Below are 16943 nucleotides of genomic sequence, written 5' to 3' on the forward strand. Positions count from 1 at the left end.
GGACTTGGAGAAGAGGGTAACTCTTCAGCTCCCCTCACCCCTTCCATACTTGAATCTTGTCTACCAAGGGTAGAGGGTGAGTGAGGTGCTCGAGATGCTTTACACTGGAGCTTATGGGGGAGATTGGCAGGGATGAAGAGGCAGGAACATGGACAACAGGGGTATGTATGGGTGTAGTGCACTCTGGTACGATGGGTTTGTGTATGGATTTAGTCTTCAAATCTGTGGGCAGCCTTTCCCGAGAGGCATTGTAGTTGCTATCCACTAGTATCTGTGCTGCGTCCAGCTGTTTGATGTTTTGACTAGCTCAGATCGAAGCTAAAGTCACTTTATCTACAGAAAACAAAGGTAAAAAGGGCAGCCAGCATCTTGGAGAGCAGAGTATGAATTTGTATGTTTGTTTTAAAGCAGAGAGTTGACAGCAAAATGTTGACCAAATTCAACAAGGGAAAATACAATGTACTGCGCTTGGGGGAGACTCTTCGTGAGTCCCGAACGAGAGTAATTGTTAAATAGCAGCTCGCCAGAAGTCTGGTGATTAAAGGGAGAGAAGAAGTTGAACGTGGATTAACAGAGCCTTGAGAAGGCAAACACCGTGCTAACAATTCAATCAAGAGTACACTTTGCAAGACCTGAAGTAATCCTTTTTGCTTTCTTTCCTATGGGTGGGTATGTCCCCAGCTGACACAGTAAGTAGGCCCTTGGTCCTTTTCTGGACGTGGTTCATCTGAAAGAGATGCAGGCAGGCTGGAAAGAGTCAAGAGGAGAGCAATGAGCACAGTCCAGAATTTGCAAAATATGTCCTAGGAAGACAGACTGAATAAATTGGGCTGGTTTAACTTAAAGAGAAAACTATGAAGTTAGAATGAGAAGGTAATCAGTCTTCAAGTACCTAAAAGGTTGTTGCAAAGAAAAAGAGTGAAATTGAATTGCGAGAGGGAAGATTTGTTTTAGAGGAAAGCAGAAAGTTGTTGAGGAAAGAGCAACTCCTCCTGTGGCATGTCACAACTAAGGTTGTCTTTTTGATGCATTCAGGGCGTTGCAGTTTGTATTTTCAGTCTCAGTGGAAGGAGATTCACTCAGGAAATTGCATACGTAACTGAAAGCAGTAATAGTAATTCATGTGTACTGTTCATGCAAGTGATGGCTGTGGCTCACCAATATAGCTGGTGGGGTTTTTTACATAAACACTGAAGTGATCAAAGGCCTTTTGGCAAGACCTCTTGTCACAGAATGTCCACCCCTGTTGCTTCTTGCAAGGGGTGTGTAGGTAAAAGCCCGAGGTGTGAGCAGGGAGCTGGCTAATTTGAAGCAACTGTGTCTGGGGGAGGGGGGGAAAGCAGAAAGCGAGGGTTACTGGTGAGGTGAGAGACAGAGGCACATTGACACAGTGTAGTTTTCTTTCTTTGTTTTCTAGACTGTCTTCATTAAGAGCCAAGGCTTAGGTGATCATACTGGTGCTCTGTGCTTTCCCCACGGTTTTGGGGCCAATGGCTTCGTGCAGCACGAGGAAGTCTCAAAGAGAACCCCTTTCTACAGATTTAGTGAAAACAGACAGATAGGTAGAAGGGAGAAAGTGACTTCTCAAGTGCCAGACAGGACTGCAAAAATTTTGGTGTGTGCTCACGCTTCTTTAGACCTGGAGGTTCTTCACGGGAGCTGGTCTGTGCACCTGTCCCTGTGGAGGTGACCACATCCATTGGCAATCAGGTTTCTGTTTGTACTGCTGCTTCTTACCAAGCTGCTTCCTTCTCTACTAGGCTAACAATTGTTTATTTTCTGAATCAAATTGGTGTGGTTTCAGTAGTAATTCCATTTTTAATGAATTTTACAAAAAAAAAAAAGTGAATACTGGAGCTTACAATGGCTATTTAGTGTCAATATATAATAGCATATGAATAACACCAAACAAGCTACAGTGATAGAAATAACCATATTTCCCTTAGGCCATCTGCATCTGTGGACAGCCATCTGCAAATTGGAATAATAGTCGTGTTCACAGAAAATAAATATTGGGTTGGACAGTATGAAAATATCTGATTTTTTTTTTTTAAACAAGATATTAAATACAAGTGCTCAGCACTGGCACAGATGCCAAAAACATCCCTTAGGAACGTCTATGGTCGCTTCCATTCCCTCGTGTCTCCCAGAGGCTCAGGCTATTCACAGGGAACGCTGCAAGCCCGTCCACTGATGGGCAGTAATTGCTTATCTGGCAGTACGTCCTTCTGCACGAGAGCCCTCAGGTACAGGTGGCAGGGTGCCAGCATAAGCTGTGAATGAGAAATTAAGTGTTAAACAAAATCCCCTCAGAGGATTTTCATGAATAAGGCCTGCATTACTTTGCTGTCATTATGGCTGACACTTTATCTTCACAAAAAGAAATTAACATTTTCATCAATAAAGGGCTCCAAACTCTAGCTGAGATGTAATTCAGTTCAGTTCCTTTAGCGTGTCCAACACTTCATTAAGTAAAAACAGGCGGCAGAGTCCAGTGAAAAGAAATTTGATTCATTCAGAATGAAGTCAGTGGTAGTGAGCAGCGTTCACCGGCGCAGAATCTGGGCCCAGAGATCTCCTTAGAGCGTGAAGTATAAGTTATTGTTCGGCGGCAGCGCTGTAGCTCTCAACCAGCCTTTTCATCAAAGTCAATTAAGGGATGCAAACGCCATGCTGTAGAGAATTGGGCTTACGTTTGCCAGATCATGATTTAGTATAGTGGTTTTAGACAAGGCAGCTTGAGGCTGTTGAACCACGCAATCCGGGGTATAATGAAACCTACTGCCAATGGAGAACTCTCCAAGTTTAAGAAAGTCAGGAAGACTCCACTAGTATAAAATAACCTTTTCCCAATTTTCAGTGATTGATCGTTAATTTCAGTGGAAAACTACTGAAAGGATAAATACCCAAAGAATCCTAATGAATATATATCAGTGCAGCTAAGGATGTCTCACTTATAAAGAACCTCATGGATCCTCTAATTAATTCTTTTCAGTGCCTATAGCATTCATAGATTTGCCCCAGATGCACGCTAATTTAGTGTGTTTGCTACATCTTCACCTAGTAACAATAACTGAATGGCCTTCTTACCTGTTTGGACATTTCTTGATAGGCAGGATTAATTGATTCTGCTTTAATAAAGATGATTATTTCTTAGTGTTACTCCACCTAAAATTGTCAAAAATGTCTCATCAGGATTAAAATGTATTTGAAGGGTATACATGCCTTCCCTGTTAAACCAAAAACTGGAAGAATTGATTACAACAGACAAAAGTTTTTAACTTGGCATCTTGGGAGTGGAAAGTTTCTGAGTATTTTGAGTGCATCACTGTAAAAAATAAACACCCCCCAACCCCCCCCATGCAGATTTGGTTCATAGGAGGCTTCTTCAATAAAAATACTCTTGAATTATAATAGTTACTTTCGAGGAAAAATATGTATTTAAGTAGTTTCAGGTTGACACTATGAATAAAATTTGAAACAAAAGCCTGCCAAACTGAACTCTGTGTTTGGAAGTATTAATGAATATATTTTCGGAGTTATTTGTGACATTAGAAAATTATCACATCTTAAGTCCTCGCATACATTTTATAAATAGTTATGTGACGCTGAATTGTTGAACGCTGATAGTTACACAGATAGCTAAATGCTGGGAAAAAAATTCCTGCAAGGCATTAGATATTTCAAACCCAGGAAGGAAATTCTCTTGCCCGGGACTGATATTTTTCATGTAATGAACTGGAGGGGCGGGGAAGGCTGGAATGCGAACTATGAGGATGGAAAACATTTAGTCACTCTTGGAATGATATGAATGTTTTTACAGGAAGCTTAAGTAAACACACATGCTGCTGCTTAGTAGGCTGCAGTTAACTTTTTTGGACAGCAGACAAAATTCAAACAAGTATGCAGACTCGAATGAAAGGCTGTTGAGCAGCACACCCTTCAGGACCAGTTTTGAGCCAGTTATCATGTAAAGCATTAGGTAAAAAGTTAGACTGCAGTTCGTTTCCCACTGCTGACCTGCCCCTGCCCCCCCTAATTTTTATAGTAAATGCTTGAATGCACTGATGTTGTATTTCTTTAAGTCAGTTGGTGCTGGTCGCGTAGGATCAGAACATCTTAATCCTTTTCGAGATAGTTTGTGTTATAAAATACTACAGAAGAGGGAGCTATTTCACTTTCCCCAAACACAGGCATGTTCTTTGTTATTGATGTTCAAGGACTTTCTTCATGTGTAGGACATGATTTTTGACTCATTTTTCCTTGGGTTTTCTAGGATCCTCTTCTGTTAAGCTTATTCTTTGTACGTGGCTAACACTTTCTCCAAATATCCCAAGACCAATCACCACAGAATCTAAATGCGCTGCTATTTTGGATGAGTTGTTCTCTCTGGGGCTTAAAAATCATTGGAAATTAAATGCGTAACCTTCAGAGAGTTATTTGTGATCAGTACTGCTGGCCTAAAGGCAGGGAGAACATACATAGTGATGCTCACAGGTGGATATAAAGCTTCCCTGTGCTATATGCTGAAAATGTACTTCCGTGTTCCAGCCTTTTTAATAATATGCACAAGGAATTAATCTGTTTTATCTGACTGTCTTTAGTTAAACTATAGACTGGTTCACATTAACAGAATGGGCATATGAAAGAGGAGGTTGGGAATTGTAGCAAGAGTGGTGAAGCATACAACCCCACTGCTTATTCTACAGTTCTGACTACACAGTCTTCACATTTAAGTTTAGGATTATTTTTAGGCCTGGTGGCTTCATTGTGCCGTATAACAGTAGTTTGGTGTGTTTGAAAAGTTCGTGTGTTACTGTTGGTGTGAACTTGTGTGTTGAAATTATCTTGATTGTAATTTAGCCTTCCAAAAATACAAATGCTTTTTTGCATGCTTTTTTTGTCAAGTTTTTTTTCCAGATGTTTTTCTTATACATGGGAAGAAATCACTGGCAACTTTCTCTTCCGGTTGCATGAGCAATATTCTCCAAATAATTCCTCAAAATATCTTGATTACAATATACTGTATTTGTGTTATATAGTAACTATGAAAACAAACATCTGAAACTGTTTTTAAGCATGCCAGTAATAGTCAATATACAAATACTGAATAAATACAAAATAATATTTTGGTGGGTTCCAGGGACATATTTTTTTTAATGTCTATTAATGTAAAAACTGTTTGCTGGGCAATGAATTTTTAAGGCCTGTGCTCCTAAATTTCTTGTAAAAGATAAGTACATGTACAGTAGTTTGCAGTCTTACAATGGAATTGATGAAATCTGGTGGGTTTGGTATTCAAAGAAGGATCTCAAGATAATTTTCAACCTCTATATAGTGAAATATCTATAGAACTTACAATTTCATAGTTTTGATGAAGAAATGTATTCCTATGGTGCAGATTGAAACCTCTTTGTTAGTGTGAAGATGGCTGGAAATGCTGTTTTTATATGAATACAAATAAATTTATATATAAAAATCCAACAAGGCAAGAAAAACATGCATGCATACGTAGATACATAAAGCACTTGCAGCTTTTGGGGTCCAAAATGTCCTCTGTTTGCCTGTTTTCGTTGAATATATGTGCATAGACTGCTGTCAACCCACACTGCAGTGTAGTTTGTTGTTATGGCGTTTCCAAATAATATTGTGATTTTTTGGGACACTTTACACCAAAGATTGGTGGGACTTGCTACCTTTCAAGCATATGTGCATAGAGTAATACTGAGTAGAGCTGAGCTGGGAGCAGTGATGAAGATGATGATGAAGTCAGACCTCCTGTGTCTGATTCAAGCACGATGGTTACTCCATCTAAGCAAAGTAACTAAACCCGGGTCTTTGATGCCTACTTTTGTCATACTTTTATCGCAAGAAAAAAATACAGTAATTTTATTATAATATGGATGGCGCTTTTTCCGTTATGTATTGACAGGGCAACATTTAGGAGTGGAATTAAAAACTGGAATGACTGATTAGTATAAAATACCTGTCCCTTTACATTTCCAGTACTTTTGGGTTAAGATACACAATGGTCCAGATTTTTAAGAGTCGAATATTTGTGTTATATAGTAACTATGAAAACAAACATGAAAACTTCTACAGCAGTAGAAGTTCCCTATTTACTTTTGAATTCATTTGTGTTTAACAATGTTATATTTAACAATGTGCGGAAGACAACTTGGAACAAGATAGTTACTTCCCTACTTAAAACCAATTTTGTAGGAGCCTGGAGTAGGTATTTCCCTAACATGGTCTTACTGGAAGTGTGAAGCAAAACCTGTTTTGAGTTAAAATACTGCATTCCAAATGAAACAAAGATTTCCTTTTAAGTTTTTTTTTCATGTAATAATAAAAATACCTTGCCAAGAGGTGAAGCACGGGTAACGTATTATCTTAAAGGAGCACAGAAAATGAGACTGATTAAAAGTGGTTGTGGCTGTTGCTAAATAACGCTTCAGAGAGAATTGCTGTTACAACTGCTTGGAAGAAATTTTGCTTCTTGAATAAAAAGCTACTCTTTAAGTCGATTTCAGAGAGATGGTATTAGGCAAACAGGTACTTTTATTGTGGAAGGAAGGTAATCAGCACTTGGCAAAAGCATGCAGAAATCATCAGAAATTGAAATGTTTATCTTTGGATTTGAGTTCCCTGATTAGGATCCATCAAGGATATTGCTGCTTTCACTGGAAATGTCGTTAGTTTATGTGAAAGTGAAAGTCACGGAATCATGCAAGTTGGAAAGGACCACCAGAGATTTTCTAATGCTACCTCCTGCTCAAGCAGGTCCAGTGACAGCAGGGTCTCAGGGCCTTGTCCCGATTAAGCATTTTGAAGGGTGGAGATCCCACAGCCTCTCTAGGACTCTGTCATAGTTTGACCACCCATGTCGTTTAAAAGAAAGAAGAAAATAACTTTTACCAAGTTGTAATTTCCCATGTTCACACTTGAGTTCGTTGCCTCTCATCCTAGCCTGGAGCCCCTCCAAGATGGGCCAGGTCTTGTCACCTTTGTACCCTCCCATTAAGTAGAGGTAGACAGCAGAAGAATGCCCCCCTTGTCCTCCTCCTCCAGGCTGAGCAAGCCCTGGTCTCTCAGCCTCTCCTCGTATGCCACCTGCTCCAGCTGACCAGCTATGGTATGATAGGAAGATGGGTATAATTTTTTATTCTGGTACCAGCCTTAGGGAAGATTATTTTTTTTTTTTAATTCTCTTTAAAATTAACTAGAGAATTATGTGAACGAAATGTCCAAAGTTAGAAGTAAAAGTGAAGTCTTCAGTGAATGATTCACTTTTAACATTCAGATAAACAGTAGAAGTCAACAGGATTGGAATAAATAGTCTCTGATTTTTTTTTTGTTCATTTTGATTTGTTTTGTTTTCCAGGGCTTCAGCAAATCAATGGTAAATTTCAGTTTTCTTTCTCTTCTTTTTGATAACTTTAATTGATCAAACTGTGCATATAATAAAAGTCTAATCCAAAGAAACTTTTTCCCCTGGATTCACTGAAACATGGATGCATCAGTTTGTCTCCATTTCTGAATACTTCAGCTCAGTATTCTCTTAAGACCTCATTACTCTTTCAAGTATAACAAGATCTGTATATGACGCACAGTACAAGACCAGATCGACCATCCTGTGTTTGTGTGTGTGTATTATTTCACTTTTTTTTTAACAGAAGAAAACATCTTCTCTTTGTAATACAAGCTATGTCACATCTCTCATAGGAGAAGTGGGAGGTCTCAAAAATAAGAACATAGCAGAAAAGAGGGGCCTGGGGATTGGTTTTGTTCATATTACAAAAGTATCCTGGGTAGAAAAATACCAGTGAAAATACGGTCTTATTCCACCTTGATAACTTTTTTTTTTTGGTGACATCCAGTTTTTGTGTTGGTATTGCTAATGCAGGCTCTGTAAGGACAAAGCCAGCTCCAGGCATTACTTGGATGTTACAGTCTTCCCTTCTTTCCCCATAAATGCACAGTTTGATTGCAAGCTGGGATAAATGAGATTCAGAGTTTTGATCACATATCATAGTATTTTTTGGTGGACCAGTCAGACTGACGGACCACCAGTGACTGAAATATGCACTGTGGATTTCAAAATTTTTGAAGTTGTTTTTAAGTAAATGGCAGTGTAAAAATTAGTTCAAAGATTTTTATCAACCTCACAGCAGGCAAATTAATCCTCTGCACTAAAATTCAGCATAGAAAGTATCAGAGAGAGCATATGGAAGCAAGATGTTCTAATAGAAGTCTGCATTTAACCTTATATATAAGCACTTGACATCAGCAAAATCTGTGCTCTATTAAAAAATTCCATTGTTTTCATCCAGACTCTCTTCAATCCCCTTCTCTTTATTTTCTTCTTCTCTCTTTCTTCCTACAGTATAGTTTTATTGTTGGTAAAGCATACAGACAGAAACAGCACCCGTTTTTCCCACCCGTTGTCTGTGCATTTGTGCACTGGATGTTTCTCCTGCCATTTCTACCTAGAGCAGCAGTGAAAGCCTAGCTCAGATCATGCGATGGTACATGCTTTTTCAAGCTTAGCTACTGCTTGCCTATTCAAATAGCCAGAAGCCTGGTGGAGCAGAGCTGGCTTTATTTGTTGAGTCTTGCCTAGCGAAGTGAAAAGGCCTGATTTTTTTTTTTTCCTGGCTGCATTTTTGCACATGTGGGGGTAGGGAATGAAATTATTTCTTTTGTCCTCTACTTGCAGCTCATTGAGAAGCAGGCATGCATATAAAATTACTGTATCTCAGGGCTTACCTTTAGGGACAGGAGGGAGAAAAAACAAATTTGTAAGCTTGTCTGGAAACACTGAGGATGCTGAGAGCAGACACAAAAGTGGGAGGTAACAGAATAATTAAACATAATGAATATAGGACTAACAAAAACCTTTCAGATTATATTAATGACAGTTTGATTTTACTCCTAGTAAGAAATACCCCATTACTGGATATATCAAGGGAGGCAAAAAACTGTTGTGTAGGTGTGTCCAAGAAACAAGAGCATCAAAACACAGAAGTATAGCTTTGAAAAGTCACCATGAAAAATATGTAACAAATATCTGCTGGGTTTTTTTCTAGATATTAAATTGTACCTGCAATTAGTGAGAAGTTATCTTGAGGGGTGAAGTTCAGTGATGGGGGGTGAAACACAATCCTGTTTCTCTCTAGGTTTAGTTTAAATCCAAGTGGATCAAGGAATACTAACCTGCATCTCAGCTTTCAGTGAGATTTTGTGGGGTTTTTAACTACATAGTTTACCTAACTGTTCTGCAGTCAGATGGCAAATCTCCTTCAGTTCTCCAGCTCATCTGTGAACTTTGCTTTGGGTACCATTAGCGGATTCGTACGAGTTGTAGTAGTTTTAACTACCAGTGAGTATCAGCATTGCTGTGGCTTTTTTGTCATTTGAAGCGTAGGGTTTGGGCGGGCTGGCCAGTAACCTGAGCGGGGCTTCAGAGTAACTCTTGTATTCTGGTCTTCTGCATGTTTTGGGGTATTTTGGTTAGAGAATGGAGTGAGATAGGAAAGGAGGTTTTCAAAATAGGCACCAGATGCTAAAAATCAGTCTGTTTGCAAAACTGGTATATATACTGAGCCCTAAACAGACGGGATTAATTAATGGAGTTTCTGGAATATATCACATTATTGGTATATATCAATATGTTCCTGATTCCTAAACTAATGGTTTGTTGAAGTTGCAAATGTTAAATATTAGACATGAATATGATTTAGTCAGATAGTTTACTGAATGAACTTGAAAACAAATACGAAGAGCTCACTGAGATTAAAAGAAAGTCTAGTTTGGGAACCCATGGATTCTAAAATACATTACTTAGTATGGTTACACTTCCATACTATGCATGCAAACTCAGAGCTGTGAAATGAAGAATTCAGAGAAATTTATAAAATCTATTCTTTGACCTCCAATCTAGTAATCTCTATTAAACTAACAGAAAAAAAAAAAAAAATCTGGAAAACTTTTAATTTAAATTAGAAGAGATTTGAGGGGTCTACAGAGACACGGATGCCGTTATACAAATTTCCATGGTATATTTGAACAAAGTTGGTGGTGGTTTTTTATATACATATAAAGTGTATAGCTACTTTTCCTACAGAAATTACATAAGCAACAGAATTTGACTGTTCCTTTGAAACTTTCAGCAAAGCAAGGAATCTGAACCGTGACCTCTGAGATAAGTTTGAAGTCGTTTAGCTTCACTGTAGTGTCTTTCATGCAGTTTTTCCCTCCAAACTCTGTACGTAGCTGACCTAATTTTAAAAAGGATTAAAAATGTTCATCTACTCTGTAAACTGTTGTGAAGGGAAGAGTAGGGCTGGGGAGAAGCTGTGAAAGCTGAAATTTGTGAAAGACAATGAAAGCAGAAAAACTCAGTCTCGTAATAGGATAATTTTCACTTGACTGGAAGGCATGGGTGCAAAAGCTGCCTGCTGGATATGGAGCCAATATGCACAGAAATTTATATTTTGGTTAACAGTGTATACTTCTAACAACTTCATGTTGAGTAGTATTTTACTCTCAGTCTCAGAGTAAAGACTGGCTGCCTTTAAGTAAGGATGGCAAAATCTGCCTTTCAATGTATTTGGTTTGAGTATGAGAGATGGCAAGATGTGGCCACCTCCAGTCCATAAAAATGTGCATACTGTATAAAACATATTATAGTTTACTGCTCTAATGATTAGTATACCATTTCTCCATATTTTCACATTTTATGAATTCATGTATTGAATTTTTTTTAAAAATGTAATTTCCTTTAAGTCTTCATTTCTTGAGATGGAGGAACAGGATAAACTCAAACAATTGAAACAGAGAAATGAAAGCTCATAGTTAGCTCTTTAAAAGTCATGCAATTTGTGTTTCCTGAATGCTTAGTTTAATGTTAATAACGGTCATAACTATAAATTCGTTCTTAAGTGCTTGAGTTCCGTGAAAAAAACAAGATAGGCTAGATTAGTGTTGGAGAGCAAAAAGCCATTTAGGAAAAGATAGGTATTTCGTTCTTTCTGTATCCTGTTTTATGACGGTAGTGTTGAGTTTTCTTGTTGTTTTCATAACTCTTTGGATATTATTTTATGCTGACAACTTTGTATACTAAAACACATGAATATTTCTGTCTACCATATTTATTGAAACTAATTTCACACTCCAACATATTTAAATGGTGGCCAAAAGTAAGTATTACACTGTTCACGAATACCTAATAATTTGCAATAATATCCTCAACTTCAAAAAACATAATTTAGTAGTGCAAAGTATACTGTAAGAGGCGATGTTTGCAATGAATAGACGTGTTAAATGGTTTCCAGAGATCTTTCACGCACAATATATCTTACATTCCCTTTTGGTATTCAGAGTCTCTTCTGCTTTAAATTTCAGTAAAAGTGATCTTATTCACACAGAGAAAGATTTAATATACTGAGTCACGTGCTTTGATTTGCAGCTTGGTAGTGTCAATCAACTGAGCTTTGGAAAAAAGCTCTGTTCAGTTTCTAAAGTAAAAAAATCTGCCCAAAGTTTTGATGAAATACTTTTGGAGAAAAGTGGGCAAAATAAGTATTTTACATTCAGTTTTAAACTGCATATGCAGGAAAACTCATTTCATAGTGAGCAAAAAAATGTATTGTTTTTCCTGTTTCAATATTTCAAAAATTTTATGCAGCTTTATACTGGTTGTGATGACTGTACATCACTTCGAAACAAAGTCTGTTTCTTGAATCTTTTCAGAAATACCAAGAATATTTGTTAATCAGAAGCAAAACTAATTAAAAATTATTCTCTTTCCTTTTGCATTGTGTATGCTTTTTTGTGAACTTAATTAAAATAAATTTATTTGTTTTATTTTTTTTCTTGCCTTCAGAACCAACATACATCACAATAGGTCCGCCCACCTGTGAGATTTTGGTGAACTGCACTTTGACTGAAAAAGATTGTATCTATAGTTTCAAACTGGACCAAAATGGTTGCCGCATTTGTCAGTGCAAAACTAGTGAGTATGCAAAAATACAGTGACTTCTACCTTTTATATCAAGCTGTGTGTGAAAATGCTAGTAGGCTGGTTTTTCCATTCATAACGTTGATTATATGTTGTGTTAGTATGCGTGTGCTTTAAAGTGGTTCGTCTTTAAAGGATAGATTCCTGATTTCTGACATTGCTTGTTTGTTTGCTTAAAATGTATTTGGAGGAAAACTGAAAATGTCTGACTTCAGGTGAAAATTAACAGCTAGGTAGAAAAGGTAATAATTTGGGACTTAATATTCTTTCAGACTTTTTGCAGTCTGATAAGACTTCCGCATTTCATTTTCCTCTGTGCATGTAAAGAGTTTAAGAGCATCAATGTTTGTGCACTTCAAAAACTCCTGTTGCTAAACAGCCCATTTTCAACTTAGCTTTTTCCCCTCAAAACTTAGGTTTTGAGGGTAAATGTTTGAAAATTGTATGCTGGGGGAGGAGGTGTTTCTATATATACAAACATGTCCATATATAATTTAATTCTATGCCATATTCTTATATTTATATTATGTATAGATATGTAATACTTTAAATAGGATTTATGCAGGCTTTAACATCTATTTCTTCCCCAAGGACAATCATTGGGCCTTATGAGAACTTTGTGTGTATCAGTGAAGCAGCAAAAATGTATTTTCTGTATGCGTTTCCTTAAGAATTTGGTGTTTGCAGATGAAATATAAAGCAAGGTCAGGTTGGTTGTTGGAATTGCCCAACAAAGGATACCTGTGGAGTGCTAGTCTGAGCTGCAGGATGCATCGCTCTGGCTGCCAGCCCAGCCTAGGACTGGGTTTAAACTCTCTTTGTAATTCTGTTGTGGTTCTGCAGCTTCCTTGTAGCCTCTGAGGCTTTCACAACTAAAGTATAATTCCGTTCCTCTTCTTTTGATTTTGGTCCACCCATTCTCAGCCACTTTCTAAACCAATGTGACTATTTTAGAGGTCTCCAGTAGAAATGGTCAGAATAAAACTCTTAATTGGTACAAACTGAAGAGTTTTAGGATTGGATTGGTGTTTTAATTAAGGAGCAAGAAAAGAGTTTGTCCTATGTTTTTTAACTTTTTTTTTCCCCTGGGGAAATGTGCATTTTTTTTATTTCCATAAGGAAATGGACAGGACATCTTAATAACAAATAAATATATGGCAAGCAATAACGTCATTATGGTAATACAGAAACAATACCTTTGATTACAAGTTGTATTCGTGGCAAGGACAACTTTCCATAGGTTGCATCCAAGCTATCACGGTACATGCCTTACTTAGTTCTTCCTAAGGACAAAATTAGAAATGTTAAGTTCTGCTGTTAACATCATAATTTGATTTTCCTTCTTTTTTTTTTATTGTTAAACTGATTGAGGAGATTGACACAAACAAGAAGATGGACATACTCGGCAAATGTCATCATCTATGCCTGTGCATGCAGTCCTTCCCTCCAGTTTGGTGCACAGGAGACCCATCACTCCAAAGGATCATTTCTTTTGTCCTAGATTACTAGATTGCACATGTACACATACCGCATCCCAGGAAGTTTCTGTTCTTGCCTGGAGTGTTTCTGATTAAATAGTGCTTAAGAATCTATTCAAGGGAATTTTTCTCTTGCCAGATTTGCTTGAAATTATTTTCATTTTGCAGTAGCAAACTGTCTGGAGCAAACTTAATAGTATCATTTGTCTGTCATCCTTTTTTCAGTTAAATGGCTTGAATTGTAGATTGCTTAAAGATCTCAGTCATTCAGAGAGGGGAAACCTTTATTTTCTAAAGAAATGAAGAAAAATAACGGCTTGGAAGTCTTCATCACTTGGTGGTTATCAGTCAAAATGACAGAAATAGAAATTTTTCTGTCAAGTAATGTCTCTTGCTTGGGAGGCTCTGGACAAATGAGTGTGTGAGCACTGAGAAGAAAGGAGTTTTAGGTCAAATATGCTGAAAACGTACTGCGCTCCTTCTCTGCGTCTTGAGATCCTACGTACTTTCATGTCCAAACCAGTTTAGTTGTATCTTGGCTCCCTAAGAACATGAGAATGTGTATGATCTTTAGCTCATGCAGACTCACATGGATTTTTGGGAACATCATTGTTTCTGTACCGCGCACACTTGTTTCTTGCTGGTCTAAGTGCTCCACTTAGATTTAAAGGAAAGGAGTCCCACGTGCCCCTCATGACCATTTGAAGTCATCGTATCCTAATTCTACTAATCTCTTTCCAATAAAGTTTTCTTTTTGCTAATTTCTCTTTAACAAATCCTCAGCAGAGATCTCTATGCTTAAATCTGTTTCACCCAAAATAAAAGCACAATGACAAAGTAGAAGAACATGGAGTACAGCTAAATGGAAGAACATAGAGTAAAGCTGTAAATTGTTCCTCATTATTACCTTAATTTACATTCCTGTAGCCTGAAATCAGTACAACAGGTTTATTTGAAATAATTATCTAAGTGTGGTATCATGAAACTTGTCTGGTGCTTTACTGTAATTTAGTTTCAAGTTTATCCAGCTTGACTCAAGCCAACTACAGAATGAGAAGGAAGAAGCAAATTGTAACATTTCTAGAATACGGTTTTAATAGGAGCAGTTCACTTCATCCTTTATCCTTCTTCCTGTTTTTGCAGTGAATGCAAAAGCACGCTGTAACAACGTGCAGTGAAAACATACATGGTGTAAAGTAAAATTTTTTTAAAAAAATCAGAGGCAGACCACAGTTGTAAGAGAAGGGAGGAAAAAACTACCACTAAGCGAAGAGCAATCACAGACAGATATGGGGGGAAGTACCAGTGACTAGAAATGGAACCACAAATGATGAGGGAGAAGGAATGATCATACTCACCAGGAGCATATAGAAGCCAAAGGAGCACTACAGGAGGACAAAAGGAGAAAAGTATAATCCAAATCCAGGATATAGGAAGAACCATTACAAAATACCAAGAATAAAACTAAAACAGTAGGAAAATCATGAAAAGCATTACCAAACAACAACAAAAAATTATATAAGATGACACAAGAACAAGAAACAAATACAAAAAAGCAAATAACCAAAAAATTGTTATTAGTAGGGTGCAGCAATTGCTATTGCGTTTGGAGTGTCCAGGCCTTTGCTTTCATAGGGAGAACTGGAGGGGATTAAAGTCTTCAGGAGGAGGAGTACATTAGGGGAATGAACGACCAGTGATCGGCTCTTTGTGAGGCAGGGCTCCCGTTGCTCCGAAGAGGACGAACGGGCACATTGAATAATGCCTGCTGATTGCGGTAACAGAGGATTTAAAATCTGACAGTTGCTGCTGGACACTGAATCATTCTTCAGTGAGAGCCTGCAGTGAGGGCCAGTATTTTATCTGGCCTTGTCTATTCCCTCTATTATAGTAATGAAAAAGAAAGATCCTTTAAAATCTGTCCTGCAACCTAAACTATAGCGTTTTACCCTAAACGAATTGAACGTGAAGCGCTGTTCAGGGTATAACTGCTATCGTGTATGGCTTTAGTATTTTTTTAACCTTTCAAATCTTATTAAAATTGAATTAAATTAAAGCATTGCTATCAATTTTTAAAATTGTTTGCTTCATTTAGAAGGCTTACCTTTGCAGTTACAAGATGCAATTCTCATGCAATTTCATTAATACCAGATTGCTTATGGAGAGACACAATTGTAGAAGGCTGAGACGAGTCGTTTTCCCTGCACATCGTAGTGCACCATCATCCACCTCGTGTTGTCATCTCTTCTGTTTGTCAAAGCAAACCATGAAATCACTATTCAAAAACTAGAAATCTTGGTATATTATGTTTGCACAGTTCTCTAGACATAAAACCACCCCTTTTCCCCAAACACATTCTATATAGCTACAGAAATATTTTTCTAAGAGTGTTGTTACCTTGTTCTTAAATGAGAAGAAAATGTATTCTGCCATGGAGTTAAAAAGGAGGTACTATCATTCACTCTGTACTAGCAGACATCTGCAGCATGGATTTCAATATTCTGGCGAGTTATACCATCTCCCTTTATAGCTGATGAAGTGGAGTGGAATTCCAACATGGAACTTGGGTTTGGCAGTGTGGGAGTTGGTTTAGTTGTGTCAATGCTCAAAGGCAGGATTGGAAGGTTTGAGAAAAAGTAGGTAGGTGCATCTACGGGCTGTCTATAAATAGTGGTTAAGGTTCTGAAAAAGTGTACAGAGTGGTGATGGGAGAAAGCCTAAGAAAAACTTTGCAGGGACTGCAATGGGAGAGTACATCTCAGCTCCTCTTTTCTGCATGTTAATCGTTCAGTAGTTAGAGTTTGGGATGGGTTTTCCTAACCTTTCACTCTTCCTAGCCACAATTTGAATATTTCATTTTATTCCTGTAAATAATCCATACTCAGGGATGTGTTGTGAACACTTGAAAACTCCCTCAGTGTTAATCTTGTCTATTTAAATAAACATATTTTATGTTTATTTTTATATCAAACTAAGGCAGGACAGATAATCACACAGACTAATCATACAAAATGTACGCTTCAGACAATGCAAAATTCCTGGAAATAGTAAAGTAAAATATAAATTGGTAACACTTTTCTATTTTAGTAACAATTATCTCCCATTGTTACCTTGATTTAGCAACACATTCCATGGCAAAAAAAATTATAAAACCAAAGATAGTCCAGGTGGTCTCCCTTAGTGCAAGGAGAGCGCATCTTGGGTTTTTGAATAATTTTGTAGACCTGGCAGAAAAAGGATGTTTTGTTATCCTTCTGCAGTGATGTGAAAGGGAATAGCTATTATATATTAGACCTCAGTTAGTGAAATACAGCCATGGAAAATTGGGGATGAAACATGTTTCTTAAAAATTTAAGGCTGAAACCAGAAAAAAGCACATATTCTAAGTAGAATAGAAATATTAACTCTAAGTGCACATCTGGAAGATAGCTCCCTGAAGAGGG

At 37.5% G+C, this 16943-nt stretch overlaps 1 protein-coding gene across 1 annotated transcript in view; it reads left to right on the forward strand.

The window, feature by feature from the left end:
• The window catches only part of CRIM1 (cysteine rich transmembrane BMP regulator 1), a 194041-nt gene that overhangs the window by 137313 nt on the left and 39785 nt on the right, over nt 1-16943 (forward strand). The window contains exon 8 of the mRNA XM_054820273.1: nt 11888-12016. Within this exon, the coding sequence (XP_054676248.1) occupies nt 11888-12016 (129 nt within the window). The remainder of the gene's footprint in view (nt 1-11887; nt 12017-16943) is intronic.

The sequence above is a fragment of the Grus americana genome, chromosome 3, assembly GCF_028858705.1.
Source record: "Grus americana isolate bGruAme1 chromosome 3, bGruAme1.mat, whole genome shotgun sequence".
Lineage (NCBI taxonomy): Eukaryota > Metazoa > Chordata > Aves > Gruiformes > Gruidae > Grus > Grus americana.